The sequence below is a fragment of the Ogataea parapolymorpha genome, chromosome IV (genome assembly GCF_000187245.1).
Source record: "Ogataea parapolymorpha DL-1 chromosome IV, whole genome shotgun sequence".
Taxonomy (NCBI): Eukaryota; Fungi; Ascomycota; class Pichiomycetes; order Pichiales; family Pichiaceae; genus Ogataea; species Ogataea parapolymorpha.
The window spans coordinates 1,112,496-1,129,661 of record NC_027863.1 but is presented as its reverse complement, the minus strand read 5'-3'; the positions used below and the strand labels follow the sequence as shown (position 1 = coordinate 1,129,661).

General features: G+C 46.5%; 10 protein-coding genes and 1 non-coding gene across 11 annotated transcripts; 3 read left to right on the top strand and 8 right to left on the bottom strand.

The window, feature by feature from the left end:
* Positions 1-183: 183 nt before the first annotated feature.
* Positions 184-1,263, bottom strand: HPODL_03669 (Fructose-bisphosphate aldolase; the record flags this gene model as incomplete). Its single annotated transcript, XM_014079996.1, has 1 exon — positions 184-1,263. The coding sequence occupies one exon, from the start codon at positions 1,261-1,263 to the stop codon at positions 184-186; it is 1,080 nt and encodes a 359-aa protein (XP_013935471.1).
* A 290-nt stretch (positions 1,264-1,553) lies between these two features.
* Positions 1,554-2,851, bottom strand: HPODL_03668 (uncharacterized protein; the record flags this gene model as incomplete). Its single annotated transcript, XM_014079995.1, has 2 exons — positions 1,554-2,722; positions 2,755-2,851. 2 exons carry the CDS (start codon positions 2,849-2,851, stop codon positions 1,554-1,556), a joined length of 1,266 nt encoding a protein of 421 aa, XP_013935470.1.
* A 223-nt stretch (positions 2,852-3,074) lies between these two features.
* HPODL_03667 (Mediator of RNA polymerase II transcription subunit 22) lies at positions 3,075-3,392 on the top strand (the record flags this gene model as incomplete). Its single annotated transcript, XM_014079994.1, has 1 exon — positions 3,075-3,392. One exon carries the CDS (start codon positions 3,075-3,077, stop codon positions 3,390-3,392), a length of 318 nt encoding a protein of 105 aa, XP_013935469.1.
* A 74-nt stretch (positions 3,393-3,466) lies between these two features.
* Positions 3,467-4,516, bottom strand: HPODL_03666 (Alcohol dehydrogenase 2; the record flags this gene model as incomplete). The annotated part of the gene is made up of 1 exon (XM_014079993.1): positions 3,467-4,516. The coding sequence occupies one exon, from the start codon at positions 4,514-4,516 to the stop codon at positions 3,467-3,469; it is 1,050 nt and encodes a 349-aa protein (XP_013935468.1).
* Positions 4,517-5,116: 600 nt separating this feature from the next.
* HPODL_03665 (uncharacterized protein) lies at positions 5,117-7,426 on the top strand (the record flags this gene model as incomplete). The annotated part of the gene is made up of 1 exon (XM_014079992.1): positions 5,117-7,426. The coding sequence occupies one exon, from the start codon at positions 5,117-5,119 to the stop codon at positions 7,424-7,426; it is 2,310 nt and encodes a 769-aa protein (XP_013935467.1).
* A 42-nt stretch (positions 7,427-7,468) lies between these two features.
* Positions 7,469-7,542, bottom strand: HPODL_05421. The gene has a single exon. It is a non-coding gene; the product is annotated as a tRNA-Ile (tRNA).
* Positions 7,543-7,885: 343 nt separating this feature from the next.
* HPODL_03664 (putative mitochondrial dynamin GTPase (Msp1)) lies at positions 7,886-10,267 on the bottom strand (the record flags this gene model as incomplete). The annotated part of the gene is made up of 1 exon (XM_014079991.1): positions 7,886-10,267. One exon carries the CDS (start codon positions 10,265-10,267, stop codon positions 7,886-7,888), a length of 2,382 nt encoding a protein of 793 aa, XP_013935466.1.
* Positions 10,268-10,535: 268 nt separating this feature from the next.
* Positions 10,536-12,302, bottom strand: HPODL_03663 (putative secreted protein; the record flags this gene model as incomplete). The annotated part of the gene is made up of 1 exon (XM_014079990.1): positions 10,536-12,302. One exon carries the CDS (start codon positions 12,300-12,302, stop codon positions 10,536-10,538), a length of 1,767 nt encoding a protein of 588 aa, XP_013935465.1.
* Positions 12,303-12,690: 388 nt separating this feature from the next.
* Positions 12,691-13,305, bottom strand: HPODL_03662 (uncharacterized protein; the record flags this gene model as incomplete). The annotated part of the gene is made up of 1 exon (XM_014079989.1): positions 12,691-13,305. One exon carries the CDS (start codon positions 13,303-13,305, stop codon positions 12,691-12,693), a length of 615 nt encoding a protein of 204 aa, XP_013935464.1.
* Positions 13,306-13,629: 324 nt separating this feature from the next.
* Positions 13,630-14,301, top strand: HPODL_03661 (uncharacterized protein; the record flags this gene model as incomplete). The annotated part of the gene is made up of 1 exon (XM_014079988.1): positions 13,630-14,301. One exon carries the CDS (start codon positions 13,630-13,632, stop codon positions 14,299-14,301), a length of 672 nt encoding a protein of 223 aa, XP_013935463.1.
* A 7-nt stretch (positions 14,302-14,308) lies between these two features.
* Positions 14,309-17,059, bottom strand: HPODL_03660 (exocyst complex component 4; the record flags this gene model as incomplete). The annotated part of the gene is made up of 1 exon (XM_014079987.1): positions 14,309-17,059. One exon carries the CDS (start codon positions 17,057-17,059, stop codon positions 14,309-14,311), a length of 2,751 nt encoding a protein of 916 aa, XP_013935462.1.
* Positions 17,060-17,166: the final 107 nt, after the last annotated feature.

Genomic DNA, 17,166 nt, shown 5'->3' with positions numbered 1-17,166 from the left:
CCATCTTCTTTTTTGAAAAATTCGACGAAAACCAGGGATGTGTGGCGCACGACCTAGCAGAGTTGAACCTAAAAAAACGAGTCTGTGCCTCCATCAAGCTGCGAGGAACAAGAAAAACATCTCTACATCCGCTATATGACTTAATATTTGGCTTTGATGATTTACCTATTTAAAATACCATCTTTAAAGTTGGTTTTTGGTGTGGAAGATCTCCAATGCCTCGGTGATACGGGCAGACATGGTCTTCTCTCCCTCTCTAACCCAAACTCTTGGGTCAAAGTATTTCTTGTTTGGCTTGTCGGCACCTTCTGGGTTTCCAACAGGGCTCATGATGTAATCCTTCTTCTTCAGAACGTAGTCTCTGATACCAGTCAAGTAAGCATATTGACAATCGGTGTCAAGGTTCACCTTGACGACACCATTGGAAATGGCAGTGTCAAACTCGTGTTGCGAAGAACCAGATCCACCGTGGAAGACTAAGAAGAGTGGCTTGTTGGTCTTGGAGCCAAGCTGCTTGGCAGCGTAGGCCTGGTGTTCTCCCAAAATCTCTGGTCTCAGGACAACGTTTCCTGGCTTGTAGACACCGTGCACGTTACCAAAGGCAGCAGCGATCGAGAAGTTAGGAGAGATTGGAGCCAATGCCTTGTGCACGGCAAAGACGGTCTCTGGCTTTGTGTAGAGCAACTCCTTGTCGGCGTTCTCGTTGTTGACACCGTCTTCCTCACCACCGGTGATTCCGATCTCCATCTCGAGCCATTGACCCATCTTGGACATTCTGGTGAAGTACTTCGCACAGGTGGCAATGTTCTCATCGTCGGTCTCCTCCGACAAGTCAAGCATGTGAGAAGAGAACAATGGCTCACCGTGCAGCTTGTAGTACTCTTCATCGGCATCGAGCATACCATCGAACCATGGCAAAAGCTTCTTGGCACAGTGATCGGTGTGCAAGATAACTGGGATACCGTATGTTGGAGCAATGGATCTGATGTAGTGAGCAGCTGCGATGGCACCGGCAATCGAAGCCTTCTGGCCATCGTTCTTGACACCCTTACCAGCGAAGTAAGCGGCACCACCGTTGGAAGTTTGCAAGATGATTGGGGAGTTGTTGTCTCTAGCAGCCTCCAAAGCAGCAACCACGGTGGATGAGGAGGTCACATTGATGGCTGGAATGGCAAAGCCCTTCTCCTGTGCGTACAGGAATAAGTTTCTGACATCGTCACCAACGATCACACCGGTTTTTCTCTTCAAGAAGTCCAATCCCATTGTTTATTATTTATTTTAGTTACAAGGAATAAATAAGTTGCAATAGCTGTCTTTATATATAATTTTGACTAGCTGGGGTTTTTTTGGGAAAATGCCTGACCAGAGCAAAAACTCCGGGTCGCTGCCAAGCGCAGGGGAAGTTAGACTTGCCATAAAAAAAAAACCGGTCCACAAGTTCGCGAACCTGCTGGGAATTTGCGTGCCGGCTCACACTACTTTGTAGACTATTTTACCGCCTCCCCGGAGCAAATGCTGGCTGCGTAATATTCATCATGTCGCGAATCTCGTGATCAGCTATTTACTCCGACAATCGTGCGTATGAGACTATGTGCAAGGATGAACTGCACGTAGTCCTCTTTCTGGGTCTCGCCTGCCGATTTGTCGCTCTTGTTGATCAGTTTCTGTCCTAAGTTGCTGAATTGCACAAACTCTTGCCGGTCGTACACCATCGGATTTATTTCCTCAAGTTGCGCCTCTTCCGGTAAGTACACATTGCCGGAGTCAACAATGAACCCGAGCAATCCTGAATAATATCTCTGTGTCTGGATCAATTGTAGCACCAAGGCAGTTTTTCTTTCATAATTTGCTAGATGCAGCTCGCCCACGTCAACAACCACCCGGAGCCTGCTACCATTTGCACAATCCTCGCCTGCAGCAGCAAGCAGCTTGAAAAAATTGGAGTCTGCAATATCGTCCGCCATCTGCAACACAATAAACGTATCCTGGTTGCCGGTCGTCTCCACCTGTGCCACAGATCCGTTCTTGGTGATTGTGAGAAAACTGTGCGGGAAGCTAGACGCATACATTGCCTCCACGCCCTTGCCGACCTTGTAGTTGTCGCACTCCGTGATCTGGAATCCGCATGGATACGACACCCCAGAAACCAGTTCTCTGTGAAGCTGGCTTTCTAGAAGAGACGAATCCACAAGTCCGAGACAGCACAAGTCCGAAAAATACTGTGGGGAAATTGTATTGGACAGACTCACAGTCAATGGACAAAATTTAGCCAATTCGTGCATCAGAGTTCGGTAGAGCGGCAACCCGTACATCACTTCCTTGGATTGTCTGACAGGACCGGCACCCTGGTCATAGTCGGTGAAGTTGGCCCTCATGGCCAGCATCACAGACCCGGAGCAGTCCAGCTCCTCTGAGTATATGTCTTGTAATGTGTCTGCGAGTTTAGTTGGGATCTTATCGCTTGAGGGAACCACGGCATTGTATATCCGTTTTCCGCAAAGTTTAGAGATCCACTGAGCGCAGAATTTGGACTGGATCGGGCTCGTTATGGTCGTCGGACCGGCAATTATCAGTAGCTTGTGTTTTTCTGCCGTAGTGTCTGCATCCATTAGTTTATTCACCGACTCTCTGTATGTCAAAATTTTGTCTGCGAGCATGTCGCTGATCGGGAAAAGGTAATTTTGCACCACCTCGGGCTGGGCAACGGCTACAATTCCATGTTCTTTATGTTAGACGTCTCATAAACTCACTTACCTCTAAGCATAAGCCCTGACGATGAGCTTGAAGGCGCGCGGTTGCCATTGGCACATGTTCCGTAGTCCCAATGAGGGATGTTGTGGGGGCCTGTCATTAAAAATGGTAGCTCGTGAATATGGGTTATTTATAAACGGGCATCATCATACCAAGAAATAACAGAAATATGTACTGATGCTGCTGCATAGTTACGGCAGTAGAATGAAATGGCGTTCTCATGATTACGATCCCCCTCGGGGCCTTTTGTTGCGACCCTTAATTTTAGGTTCTATTTCACAGCCAAATATTAGTTCGCCAAAAAATTAATCGGTTCTTCTTCGATGTCCCGAAAATTCACCTCTATTTTATCCCGCGTGGATAACAACGTCGAACTTATACTGCAAAAGTTCCATGACATTGTCGAGCTTTCGTCCATTCAGGAAAAATCCCAAGAGACACACGCCATCGAGGCACTACAAATTGAGTCGAATGCGGCCACGATAGTGCGGCTCACGGAGGAGCTGTTAGCCATTACACGACAGCTCAAGGAGGCATGGATACTGGGACAGGTGCCGGAGTCGGCCGAGTGGCAACAGGACGAGAAGCTTTTGCAGGCAAAGGTCAACCGTCTACTCGACATTGTTAGCACGGCAAAATAATGCCTTAATAAAATATCTTCATCATATTCATTCACCTATTCACACAATAAAAACATCATTTTACTCATCATAAACTATTTGGAAGTGTCAAGAACGTATCTTCCAGCAATCTTTCCTTGCTCCATCAACTCGAACACCTTTGGCAGCTCAGAAAGGCCAACAACCTTGATTGGAGCCTTAACCTTGCCTCTGACGAAGAAGTCAATCGACTCGGCAGTGTCCTGTCTGTTACCAACGTAGGAACCTCTAATCTGGATAGACTTGATAACGTGCTCGAAAACTGGAGACTCGCAAACAGCACCGGCTGGAAGACCAACAAGAACAACCTTACCAAGAGTTCTCACGTATTGGCAGGATTGAGAGATAGCTGCTGGAGACACAGAAACGTTGATAACACCGTGTGGACCACCGTTGGTTGCCTTCTGGACGGCTCCGACAATGTCCTTTTCCTTGGTGAAATCGATGAAGACTTCTCCGCCCAAGCTCTCGAAGAGCTTAGCCTTTTCGTCACCACCATCGATACCCAGGACTCTCAGGCCCATGGCGACAGCGTATTGAACGGCAAGAGAACCCAATCCTCCACCAGCACCAGAGATAGCAACCCATTGGCCTGGGCTCAATTCGGCAGTCTTCAATGCCTTGTACACAGTGACACCAGCACAGAGAATTGGAGCAACGTCAGCCAGGTTAGTTCCCTTTGGAATCTTGGCAGCCTGGACAGCATCAGCAGTGGCGTATTGTTGGAAAGAACCGTCGTGCGTGTAACCGGAAAGGTCGGCCTCAGGACAGTTTGGCTCTGCACCTTGTTGACAGAACTCACAACCCATGCACGAGCCGTTCAACCATTTGATACCAGCGTAGTCACCGATTTCAAAGTTGGTAACGTTGGCACCCTTAGCAACAACAACACCAGCACCCTCGTGACCACCGACCAGTGGAAGTTTGGTGTCCAATGGCCAGTCACCCTTCCAAGCGTGGAGATCGGTGTGGCAAACACCGGAGTACTTGACGTTGACAAGAATCTCATTTGGCTTTGGTTGTGGAACAGGGATGTCCTTGTAGAGAAGAGGACCACCGTTGGTCTCGAAAACAACGGCCTTTTGAGTCTTTGGAATGGAAGTCATTTTTAATTGATTGATTGATTGATAGAAGGATGGGTAAGAAGAGGGAAAAGTGTCTCGTATTTATATGTCTGTTGCAGCCTAATTAATAATGACGTCTTATTTTTCAGTCACTACGAGTTGCTTTACTCCGAGTGGGTGGATTCCAATGTCCGAAAAATTGCACATAACAATTGGACCATATTCAACCCAAAGTGGTGGAGTGGGGCTGCCGGATGGCCGTGGCGGGGTATTTCACACCCCGTGACGGGGTGTGTCCAATTGGATATGCCGGACGCCTCATCAGCTTAATTCACACTACAGGGGGAATGATCTACTCCGAGCTTTTACGACGAATTGGAGTTGTGCTTTGTAGCAACACCGTCCGATGTCAATTGAGCTAAAAAAATTGACCATGAAGCAGCACACCACAACGGACGAATAAGGTGCGTGCGTGGCAGCATTGCTCGGCCTGCGGACACCCTACACCAAAATTTTGCCTTCATGTAAAGTCAGATGTTATCTGCGGGCTCATAGTAGTATCATACGATCGCCCGAAAAAATTCGGGGTGCAGCCCCGTGCAGGGGTGTTAATATCGCTCACATTTCTGATTTCAATAATTCATGGCTTCTGCGGAGAGAGTGCCTTCGGAGAAGAGGAATTCTCCTGCGGAGTTTACCAGGCTGGACATAACCAAGCTACGGCGTACTACTCGTATTTCCAAGACGTGTCTCAGCTGCAAGAAGCGCAAAGTCAAGTGCAACTTCGAGGTGCCGTGTGACAAATGCATTGCCCGTAACAAAGGCCATCTTTGCAGTCGCGAGCCTGTCATCGTAGACGGGGTGGTGATTAATGCAGGGGACGAAAAGCTTGTAGAGATGAAATTTGCCCAGGAAAACGAGGTACTCAAACGGAAAATCAAGGACTTGGAAAGAACGGTTTTCAAACTCCGATCGGAGTTTTCGTTTCCCCACAATTCCAATTCGGCTGCCGTGCCGAGAGCCTCAGGACGAAAGGCATCTTCCCTCGAACCTTCTGGACCCCATGGTGGGGTTTCCCTGGAATTGTCCGCCAAATGGGACAGCTACAGCGTGGTTATCAGCCTGCTCAACAAAGGCCTAGCCGAGGGCCTACAGGACGACGATGACCAGAATTTCGATGCTAATACCGAAGAGTGGTCCAGAATTCCCAACAAGGAACTCATGAGGTCGATTCGAAGCGGGGATGAAAAATCGGATGTCTGGAACTACCAACTGAGGCTCATAGCTAACCTGGACAAGACCCATTCCGACCTTATCTTGGAGAGCGCACTGCGTCTATCTTTTCTCCACAATGTTTTGGATAACGACCGATTTCTACAAGAATACGAATCGTATTGGAACGATCCATCCATCATTGAGAAGCACGTTACGCCGTACTATTCGAAATCTAGCAAAGAATATCTTTTTCTGGCTCAATATTACATGCTACTATGCATTGGAGTATACTATTCAGACGACACTCTGCAACAGAAGCTAGCTTTTTCTGACGAGACATTGGATCTTCACGCTCGCTCTTTTTTCGCATGCGGCCTCGAATGCCTGTTCCGCGGCAGATACATGACCTTTCCCAGCATCAGTGCAATCCAGTTCTTCTCGTTGCTCAAGCTATGTGCACATCCTCTAGGAGGTGTTCATCTACAAAATTGTCTTGTGGGGATCATGTGCTACAGCGCGCGGAAGCTGAAATTGGATAGCGTTGCTGGCGACTCAGACGACCCTGAAACCGAGATGAAGCTCAGATGCTGGTGGTCGCTAGTGAATGTTGATTGGTACGAAGACCAGTTCCGCTATTCTCTGATTGCACCGGGGACTTTCTGTACGCCCAAGCCTAGAAAGTGGAAAATCCCACATAAAGTGTTAGACTGGGATAATTACTATCAGAGATTTGTTGCCGAGATTGCAACCATCAAGAGAAATTACTATTTTGACGACACGGTGCTGAAAAGCGAGCTGACTCTCCAGTCGCTCGAAAAAGCAGATCTTGAGCTTCGCGTGCTTGAGATCACCATTAGAAAGGATTTTGAAAACTACATGGACCATGCGCGTCTCAACTCTGATGCTCACTTTTCTACCACAGTGGAATTCATTAAGTTTCTGACCGATTATATCATTCTCCAGGAGAGACTTGATATCAACAGCAAAATGTCCAGATTCATGACGTATGAGCACTGGACCTCGGACTGCTATGAACTGTGCTGCAATTGCGCAGAGACCATCCTCAAACGGTACGCGGATCCAGGGGTCCCAAACTTGTTTAAGAAACCATGGTTTGTGTGCGAATTAGCTGTCTCTGCAGCAGTTTTTTTGCTTGTGGACGCAATGCTGAACAAACAAACCGCTAGTCGTCAAAAATCGGTCATCTCAGTTGTCAAGAAAATCATGCCTGTTTTGGGCTCCCATAAGCTCATAGTTCGCCCCGCTGTGCGAGGCCTCTACGTGCTTCAGAAGCTAATTAATCTGATGGTTGCAGGTGATCGAAGGGGAGGCCTTCAGTCGATAGAGTCAATTACCAAGATGCGACAAGCTAGCAACACTAAGGGCCCGAATATGTCCCAGACTCAAGGAAATATGCGCTCCAAAGCTCAAAGTAAGCTAAGAAAGCAGCTTAAGTTTATTAATTATTCTTCGGACTCGAATCCTTCTAGCCGCAATGCCAGGACCGAAGACGAACGCTTGGCTGCGCCTCAAGCTAAATTTGATAAGATAGAAGGCGCGGCAAGACCCGACATATCAGACGCTCCGATCAGCACGGAACAGAGCGAAAATCCATTTCCAGAGGTGTCAGGACAGGTTCCTGAATTGCATACGGCGATTTTGGATATTCTGGGCGATCATGGATGGGGCCAGTTCTTGGACTCTATTGACGACTTTAATATGACGTTCGATGTATAGTGCTTTCTTATCTTATTATAGATCGCAAAAAAAATTAAAGGTTGGTTCCTAGCAGGATCGAACTGCTGATCCCCGCGTTATTAGCACGATGCCTTAACCAACTGGGCCAAGGAACCTAGAACCGGTAGACAGTTGGGCTGAACTAATACATATGGTTTTAAAAGAGGAAAGACATCAAGTGATTACAACTACTTGTATGTGATGGGCGCCAATTTGTCAGAAACAAATAGCAAGTAAAAGATAAGAATTCATGCAGAGTGGAAGTTGCCTTAAAGTATCTCACATCCAGCTGAAGTGGAATATTGAACCGCCTGCATTACATCATTCGATGCTTAAAATTAAATATTGACCATAAATAATTGAGGATAGTCACATTCAAGAGTAACTCTCTAAAAAGAATCCAAGGCTCCTCCCCATGATAAACAAAAGAAATTTAATCATTAATCCGTTAAATATACTTTATACAATTCGTTTTTGAAGAGCCATGACATCTTCAATTTTTGACAGAGCCAAATCTAAAAGCTCCTTGCGTTCTTGCAACTCAATATGTTTCTTCACTTTAGGATCTTCTTTTGCAAACTGCTCAATCTGTTCTGGTGTCAAGCTCTTTCCAAGCTTCTTTTCCAGCTCCCGAGGGAAAGTATAGTAAAAGTCGCTCAATAGCTCAACGTTCAAAAAGAGAACTGCCGTTTGTGTCAGTTTTTCTGCTACCAAGTCCATGAACACTTCTGGGCATTTATACTTGTTATCTTTCGACTTGCAGCCCGACTGCAAAAACTTGAGTCTCATGGCCAGTAATCTGGAACGCTCCTTCAAAAACAACGCCTCTCGTCCACGTGAAAGGAGGCCTGGGCTAAATCCAAGGTTTTCCTTAGCAATCGTCTGACCAACAAGATTGTTTTCGTTCTCCAAGTAAGTTGTGATTTGTTTCAATTTGTTACCTCCTAACGTCTTTTTCAACTGGTTATAAGCTGAAGTACATTGTTTGAGCTCTTCTTTCAGGAGCATCGTTGCGTGCTGCCTACTGAGAGCCCATTCTCTGTCATCCACCTCGATCTCGTATTTATAAGGCTTGATACAATTTTCCACCTGTTCAGCAGTCGAATTGTATCTCGTGGTTAATACCGAAACAGCGGCATCCTTGATAGCATTTTTGATCATCGGATGCGAGCGCAAGTCTGTGTTATCCAGAAGAACGTCAATTTCCGTCAAAATGGCGTCGGAAATCAAAGAGGTAGCAAGACGTCCAACTCCCAGCTTGGTTAAACTTGCTGTCGCAATATCGAGCTTGCGATGCCAGAAGGTGTCATTGGGAGGTGCAGTCGCAAGTTCATCGAGCGATGGCTCATTCTCGCTCTCCTTGTTTTTGTTTGTCACTGGAGGCTTGTTCCAGTACCTCAGTGCAATGAGGTCAAGAACTTTTTGATCGAGCTCGCTTCTTAGTAGCGCACGTAATTCTGGTCTTCCGAACCGCTCGCTAAACTCTTTAATGGCCAGTTTCAAATTGTCTATCGTCTGTGCCATGTATTTCTCACTCGTTAGGTCTCTGTCATTAAACTCGACCTTGTACTTGTAACTGGCCTCCTCAAGCTCGTTGGAAACGACAACATGCATTGGCCTGAGGCAATTGGCCATTGAGCGCTCAAGCACCTTCATCAGCTTTTTCTTCAGTGCCTTTGTAGAGACTGTCGTGCCTATAAATGAATCTTTGTGCTCTTTAAAGTAGGCTTTTTCAAAATTCTGCTGTGCAACAAACGCCTGTGCCCCACTCTGACGACGAAACAAGGATGTCGATGGGGGAGGTCGCGTAATAACACCCACATATCCCATCTTTAAGGGGTATTTTTTGTTGGTGAGCATCTTGCGAGCAGTCTCGGAGTCGACCAAATCAAGCTTTGTAATCACTCCAATCGTTCTCTCTCCTTTAGGATCAGCCTTTTTGGCAGCTCTTAACGCAGAGGAATTGGCCAAATCCACATCTGCTGCACTAATAGCCAGTATAATATTTGGCTCCTCCAGATAGCGATCGCAAAGCTCACGAATTTTGGATTTTAGGGTGACCGGCTGGTCTGCGGCTTCGACTTGAATATAACCTGGTAAGTCCACTAATGACAAGTCTGGAACCTTTGGGGACTTTATGACAAGCTGGATAGGGTCGCTGGACACGGCTTCGGTCTCAGGAATGCTCATGTTGAGCTCATAAAGCACCTTTTGCACTTGTTGGAAGTCTGTCATATTGTACATCTTTAGCGCAGGAAACTCTGCTGTTTCGGCCGCAAGTGTGCTGTCATTGACCAGTGTCAGCTCTATTGGACGTCTAGTAACCATGTTTGACCCCTTGGGAAGGAACTCTTGCCCCACAATGGACTCAAGAACAGAAGATTTACCACTGCTCTGTGAACCTATCACCACGATCGAGGGGAGTCGCAAAGCATTAGATCCCCCTATACTGAGCAAAATGCTTCTGATCTCAATCATTTGGCGCGTGAGATTTAGCATCGCATCGTCAGTGTTGTCCGGAGCGTCTTCTTCCTCTTCTTCCTCGTTGTCGAGGATATCCACCTCTTCATCGTCCTCGTTATCTTGAGCCAAACCTATTGCGGCAGCTGCTCCGGACCCTGCGACCATTCCCGTATCCCCTCCATCCTTGCCTCCTGAAGAGCCACCAGAACCGGAGAACATGTCATTGAAGAAACCCCCAACCTCGCTTGCTACGTTTCCGGCAAATTCTTTAGCAGAGTCAAGATGCGATTGTGTGTAGCTGGTAGCCTGATCAACTTTGTAGGCCACATAAGAACCTGCAGCCGCTAGTCCCCCGCCAAGATAGGCAGGAACACGCATGATCTTGGTGGCAGCCTTACCCAAACCAAAGACGGAAAAATATCTAATATGTTGTGGCGTGAGCACAGAAACTGTTCTCTTGTTCAAGCGGGATACATGAGAAAAGCATCCAAGGCACCGTGAAGTGCCGAGCTGGCGATGCGTGGGTCTGAACAATGAACGACCCAGCGTAAGTCGAATCATTTAATTATTGTCTTTTTATTAAGAAAAATTATTTTTTGTTTGCCTCCGCGGACGATCGACGCGTCGCGCCCAATATATGAGCTGATCATCGCGTTTTGAGCCACTCAACGTGCTCTTTAAAGGCACCGTCACAGAACTTGGTGCGCTCTTCTGGAGTGCTCATCTGCTCCTTATTGCGAGTATATGCCAGATCTACCCGATCCAAACAAATCAGATCGTACATAATCTGCCAGAAGTGGTACTCGTAGTTGCCAGGAATCTGGCCCGATTCCAACATCTTGATATGTTCATGGTCTCTGATGACGAAGTCCTGCAACAGTTCATCAGGATATAATTTTGGGTAGTTGCAGTGTGCAAACATCACTTTGTTTTTCTCTTCAGGGCCCAGGAAATTGTCCATGTTTTGGGCTTCAAACATCTCGTCGGAGCTTTCGTGGAGTTTCACAAATTCCTGGAAGTTCTCGTAGTCTTTTATTGGATCATATTGCAGCATCCCAACTCCACGGTACTCACCATTGCGCATGAATCCATTGACACCAACATTTTTCTTGAGCTGATAGAATTTTTTTTTGAGAACGGTAGCAGCTGCCGGGAACGTGTCTTTGTCTCCTTCACCTGCCACTCCCTGTGAAAGAAGGGCGTAGTAGCCATCCGGACCATATGCATTATAGTATAGTGAGAGTAGTACCACATCGGCATGCTCTCGTTTCGATATAAGCAATTGGCCTGATTCAGTACTTTTGTCAGGAATGGCGCCCAATCTGTCGTGGTAAGGAATTTGCGTTCTGGCATCCTTGGGACGCAAGGTTGAGTACTGAGACTCAGGATAGTCTACTTGGCAGTCTCTGACACGCACCGGCAAAACCTCTGTTGATGCTATCTCGTAGAACACGGGACTGGTGGTTCTTTTCCAAAAGTCGGGCCAAAACACCATCCCATACTCAGCGAAAGGTGTGCTGTTGAACAGCTGGTTGGTAACCGGGGCAACTGGCAAGTTGTCGCTGTCCAGGAGCAAAAGATTTTCGAACGAGGACGCCAGTAATGCAACTCCCTTGTACTGGTATTTGTTGATGTTGATCTCAGACTCATAGTTTTCGCCTAACAAGTCAGTCAAATAGACGCACTTGGCATTCAGCTCAGGTAGGTACTTATCGCAAAAGAGAGAGTCCGACTCGACACGACGGGGCATGATCACCTCGACGGGCAGATCTCCTCCAAAGTCTCTCATGATTTTGATGGACACTAAGGTGAGCCAGGAGTAGTCGTCACCGCCGATCATCACCACTCCGTTTCCCTTATACAGTCCCTGTGGAAACTTGATGCCGTAAATTTTCTCGACTGCATCTGCATGGCTAGATTTGAATGCATCAACAAACTCTGGCGAAAACTGCAAAAACTGGGATAACAGATCTTCAGTGAGTACACTGTGGGATAGTGGAGAGTCGTCGCCCCTATTGGACCGTCTGTCTGTGTAGGAGATTGCCGGTCGCACGGAGGCGATGAGTTTGAAGATGGCTTTAATGACCTGAGCCCGGCTTTCTTCAAATTCTTCAAGAGTAACTTTGGGCTTTTTATTTTTGGGATTGTTCTTAATCTGTTCTCCTGAGGAGCCAGTTGAGGTCACTGAAGATGGGGATGCGCTTGCCGAAGGCGGCCCATTCTGCAGCCGCTGTAAAATCGTGTCAGGGTCCAGTTCCGATGCTGGGTTGGCGTCATTGAGAATCTCTCGTATTTTTGCATTTTCGTCCACCCTAGGTGTGTGAGTAGCTGCGGAGTACAACAACACACACAGAACCACAGTAAGAAGAAGTACTATATAACGGCGGCGTGGCCTGATGGGCGGAATTTGCATGGGTCTTCCAGAAGAGTTGTTTTAGAGAAAATAAATACAACAGGGCCTTCATTACGGGGCCGTGCGATTTATGCTATATTTAATATGCGGCTCAAACAGAGATCACCAGCGCCTGTAAAAATACACGTTATCCCCTGTTCATATGCCGCTTATCACGACTACAGAGATATGAATGTTCTTCGTCGAGTCAGTTGCGTTGCAGTAGTACGCATCTGATGGGTTTATTATAATAAATCACTGTTGAAAATTACACACTCTGCTGTCTAATATACATTCTGCCGGAACAAAGGCATCGGTGTATGCGCGCGGGCCGCCTAGCTTGGAATCTGAAAATTTGGTTCGGGAGGTAATCGATTATGTAATATCCTCGGGTCGCAGGAGTAAAGCTTTACTCCATGTTCTCGTCGCTGTCAAACTCGTCGTCGTCGTCGTCAAAGAAGTATTGCAGCCGGCTGGCAGAAGACCCTCCATCATCGTAGTACCCGGTGTTCCCAGTTGCACTACTGCCAGAAGGTTCAGTTCCACTATAACCATTTCGCATATAATTTTCGACCTCGTTTGACGGAGAGCTGTCTATATGTATCCCTGAATCTCTGTTGTCTCCAAGGTACAGGGTATATCCATCTATTCCCTGATTAAGCTTGTTTAAATCGAAAGATGAGTTTTTCTCTATTGTTTTGCGTATAATGTTGTCGTCACCCATCCAGGTTCTCACGTTTCCTATTGGGGTGAACTGGATAAAGCCCCCATCGGGGTGGTGGAATTTAGGATACTCGTTGAGGTTGATGTTTTCCAAAGTCAATTTTTCAGTTGGGATCTTGCTCGAAGGAGTAGTCGGGCTCTGTTTGACCTTTTTGAAATTGTCCTCATAGTCTGAATTTCTTCTTTTTGGACGCGTTGGAGTCGAAGATGCGCTGTATGATCGAAAGCTAGCCTGGGGGCTGGACTTCTGCGAACGGTCGGCGTAGTTTAGTGTGTAATGAGACAGCATTGATGGGTACATCATAACGCGTGCAGACTCGTGATTTTCTTGCAATGGTTGAATCGTACGTGGCCTAGACTTTTAATTCTTGCTAGATTAAAAAATCCTTCGCGCGTTGCGTCTGATCAAGTTCCCTTCACACGAGACTCTTCTTCAATTTATACCCAGGGTGTCAATCGTGTGCCACACAGTTTTGTGCGAAAAATTTCCAAGGTTGATTTTTTTTTTCGTGTGCTTCCTGTGTGCTTTTTAGTCAACTCTTAGAACATCCGTACACCACAATATTAGGCACCACACAAATTACGGCACAATTTTTCTCCTCTGCTAAAGCGTTATCTTGTACAGATGGATCTTTCTAATTTGTCCTCTAATTTACCGCTGTCTCAGCCGATAGATGATGATTCGGTCGAGCAGATTAATAGAGAGCTCTCGAATGAGTTCAAACTAGGAGCAAGGTCCATTGCAGCGCTCTACCGGCTGTCCAACGCCAAAAACTCCTTGTTGAAGGCTAAGGGATATCTTAGCTGTTTAGACGACATACTCAATCTAATTGACAACGATCAGTCGATCACGACGCTGGATCAATTGAAAATAGCCTTAATGACCAAAAAGACAGAACTCACAGGAAAGAAAGATAAACCGCACAATCCGCAACAGCAACAGGAACCTGTCAAGGATGAGATTTCCACCACGGGAGAGATTCCTGCAGACTACAAATTCCATTTCTCCTCAGATACGCCGTCGCCTCATTTTCCTCCCTCTAAATTACCCCTCTCCATCCAGCACTGTAATGTCAAACATATAAGCCACCACAGCTCCTCACAGCAGCTGACAAACAGGCTGAATAAACTCAAAGAAAACTTCAAAAAGGCTGTGAATGATTCCAACGACGAGGACTCGGAAGACGCAGAACACAGCGAGTCTGACGAGTCCATGGTTTTAGAAGACTGTCAGAAAAGACGCAGGCTCGATACCCACGCTGCTAAGAAAAACATATCTGAGCATGACCACATATAGCATCTAATTATGACTGTTTAAACTCCGCTTCAAGCTTGTGTATACAGTCAGCGTATCGCTTGCTGGCACTGTAGGAGCCGGTCGACCTGCTCGACATGCTCTTGTCCAGACTTTCGCTGAACACCAACCGGATGAGATTTCTGTAATCCTCGAGATTGAACATGTTGGTGGAGTCTTGGTGGATTCGGTCCAAAATCCCCTGTTCGGAGCTGCTGAACATGTCAAAATATGCTTTTGTTTTCCTGAAATCCACCAGCTCGGGATCTTCCATCACATTTCTCAACATCTGCTGTGCAACCCTCACGTTCAAGAAGAGCTGACGAACGCCGTACTGGTTCATCTTGATGATTCTGTTGGACTCAGAAACAATCAAATGGTCAATGAACGAAGGTATACCGCACAGAATCCGTTGTTTCTGGTCAGAGCCCACGATGGAGTCTAGGATGTTGCTTACGGACGCCATTTTCTTGTTCAAAGTATTCAGATCAACGCTGATCTCGTCAGTCTCCGAGTCGGGCATCCAGTTTGTCTTGTCCAGCATGGAAGTTACATGCCAAACTGCTGTGCTTTGCACTGTGTATCTAATATATAGCTTGATCCTGGAGGTAATTGCGCGAAGGCTGGCAATAATCTCGTCAAACTTGGTGATGGCGTCTGCACTGAGAGCAAGGAATAGCGTTTGAGATGTATTTTCAACGGTCGAGATAGATCCCCTGTCCATGAATTGCCAATTTGCCTTCAATACCGTCATGCTGGAGCCTGTCTCGCTTACAGGCTCAACTTCGCGCTTCACTCTAGGCAACCAGTCCAATGTGGTTTCCAAACTTTCCAGAAGTTTTGCTAGAGCCTCATACCGAGGATTTTGTTGCGGAGCAGCCAACTTGAACAATTTACCGCCTTCTTTCAGTTGCACGGAAATCTCCTCCGGAATGAGTTGCAGCTCGCCAGCCAAAATAGCCAACGATATTTTGCTTAGATGAGAATCATTCAGCCAGTACGACACTAAGGACGAGCGCGCTCCACTCAAATCATGAGGTACGCATTCGTCGAAAAGTGATTGATATTTGGCCACCATCTTCGACATGATTCGTAAAATAACATGGACATAAGGTCTTCTATAGTACATTGAGGTGCTGAAAACCTGAAATAGATGACTGAAAAAGCGTTGGAACGAGAGCCCGGTTTCCAAAGTGCGCTCAAACTGGTAAGTTAGTGTATTCTCAAGCTGCGTCATGAAAATGACATCCATAAATTTGTGGAAGAACTGGAGCAGGTTCTTGCCATCTTCCTGAGGAAATGCGTGGCTGGCGCCGCCAACGAAAAAGAGCAGGTCCTCTATAATGACACTCATGTTAAATATGTTAGGCGCAACCAGAACATCTCTTTTCGTGGTGTGTTCGTTTTCAATAAAGAAAGACCCCTTCTCTTCTTTCACTGCGTCCAGCTGTCCCGAAAATAGATCATTCAAAACTCCTTGAACTTTTCCTGTTGAAAAGAGCTTGTCATCCAGGGAGAGCTTAGCAAACTGAATTATTGGCTGTGAACGGTTGGCAATGTAGTCCCTAGGCAGCCTAGCATAGGGAAGAGAGTCGTCCAGTTTTGATGCATTCTCCACATTGTCCAGCAGGCTTTCGTCAACCAAATAAGACACAAGGACCGAACTTAGCTGTTTTTCCAACGCGCTCCAGACTTGCTGGAAGTCGTAAGAAAAACCACTGATTTTTGAAATTTCCAAAATCGCCCGATGGCTCTGTAGCAGCGACAGACACCTCTTGAACAGGAGCGAAAAAAGTTCTTGTAAAATTGTTCCACTCATATTGTTGAATAGCGAAAAATCGAAAATATCGAAGTCGGTGGTTTTTGATAGCTCCATTTGCTCAGGATACTTGATTCGTACTTCTTCCGACGATCTATTGATCATTAGTCTCACCTCGTCTAACGCCCTCTCGGCCAAAATTGCAAGTGCCTCGTCCAACCTTCCAAGGTCATGTGTAATCATCAGATAGTCCCTAATTAGCTGGAATGTGTGTACATCCTTGCCAGGCGCAACTCCTTCGTCCGTGTTCTCGGTCAAACTTTGGATGAATTCATACAATGGGTCATTGATCGCTCGCGAAACATCGTCAATATCTGATGTACTCATTTTTATAAGACGGCTTTTGACGTGCTCGTCGTATACCGTACGGCGAGACCCGTCGATCTTGAAATAGATCAGTCCGTTGATCTCCTCCAAAAGGGCGTCGAATAGTGTCTGTGATTGTGAAATAAGAGTCTGCTCCAGTCCAGAAAGTGCGTCTATTTGCCAGAGGCCGTATTGCTCTGCCAGTTTCGACGTAGTATTTATGAGTTCTTGAGCGCCTTTGAAATTCTTCTCTGCATTGTAGCTATCGATTTGATCCAGGTTCTCTTTTACTTCGGAGATCTTCTCAAGCACATCAATGATGTCTCCGCTTTGTTTTTGACGATGGTTAAGCTCCTTGAGAACCTCGGAGGGAGAACTCATCAGAGAAGACGCGGTAGCTAGCTCAGAACGAACCCGTTCCAGATTCGACTGCGATTCAAGAATAGTCTCCACTGTGATACCGTAAGACCCAATGCTATCGTTGAAAGCCTCAAAATGCTCGTTGACAGCGTGTTTGAGAATCTTGTTGAAGGTATTTTTGAGTTCCAGGAACTGAGGCTGTTTATGGGCCATCCCAACAGACGAGCTGTCAAGCAGCGGCATCACAACCTCAAGCGGATTACAGCCTTCGCGCATAAGTTCAGGCCATTCCTGTTCAATATGCCGTAAACAGCTCTCCAACTCATCCAAACTCGCGTCCATCCGATTTGCCGACTACTTGTTTTGAGTTAAGTTATTTTTCA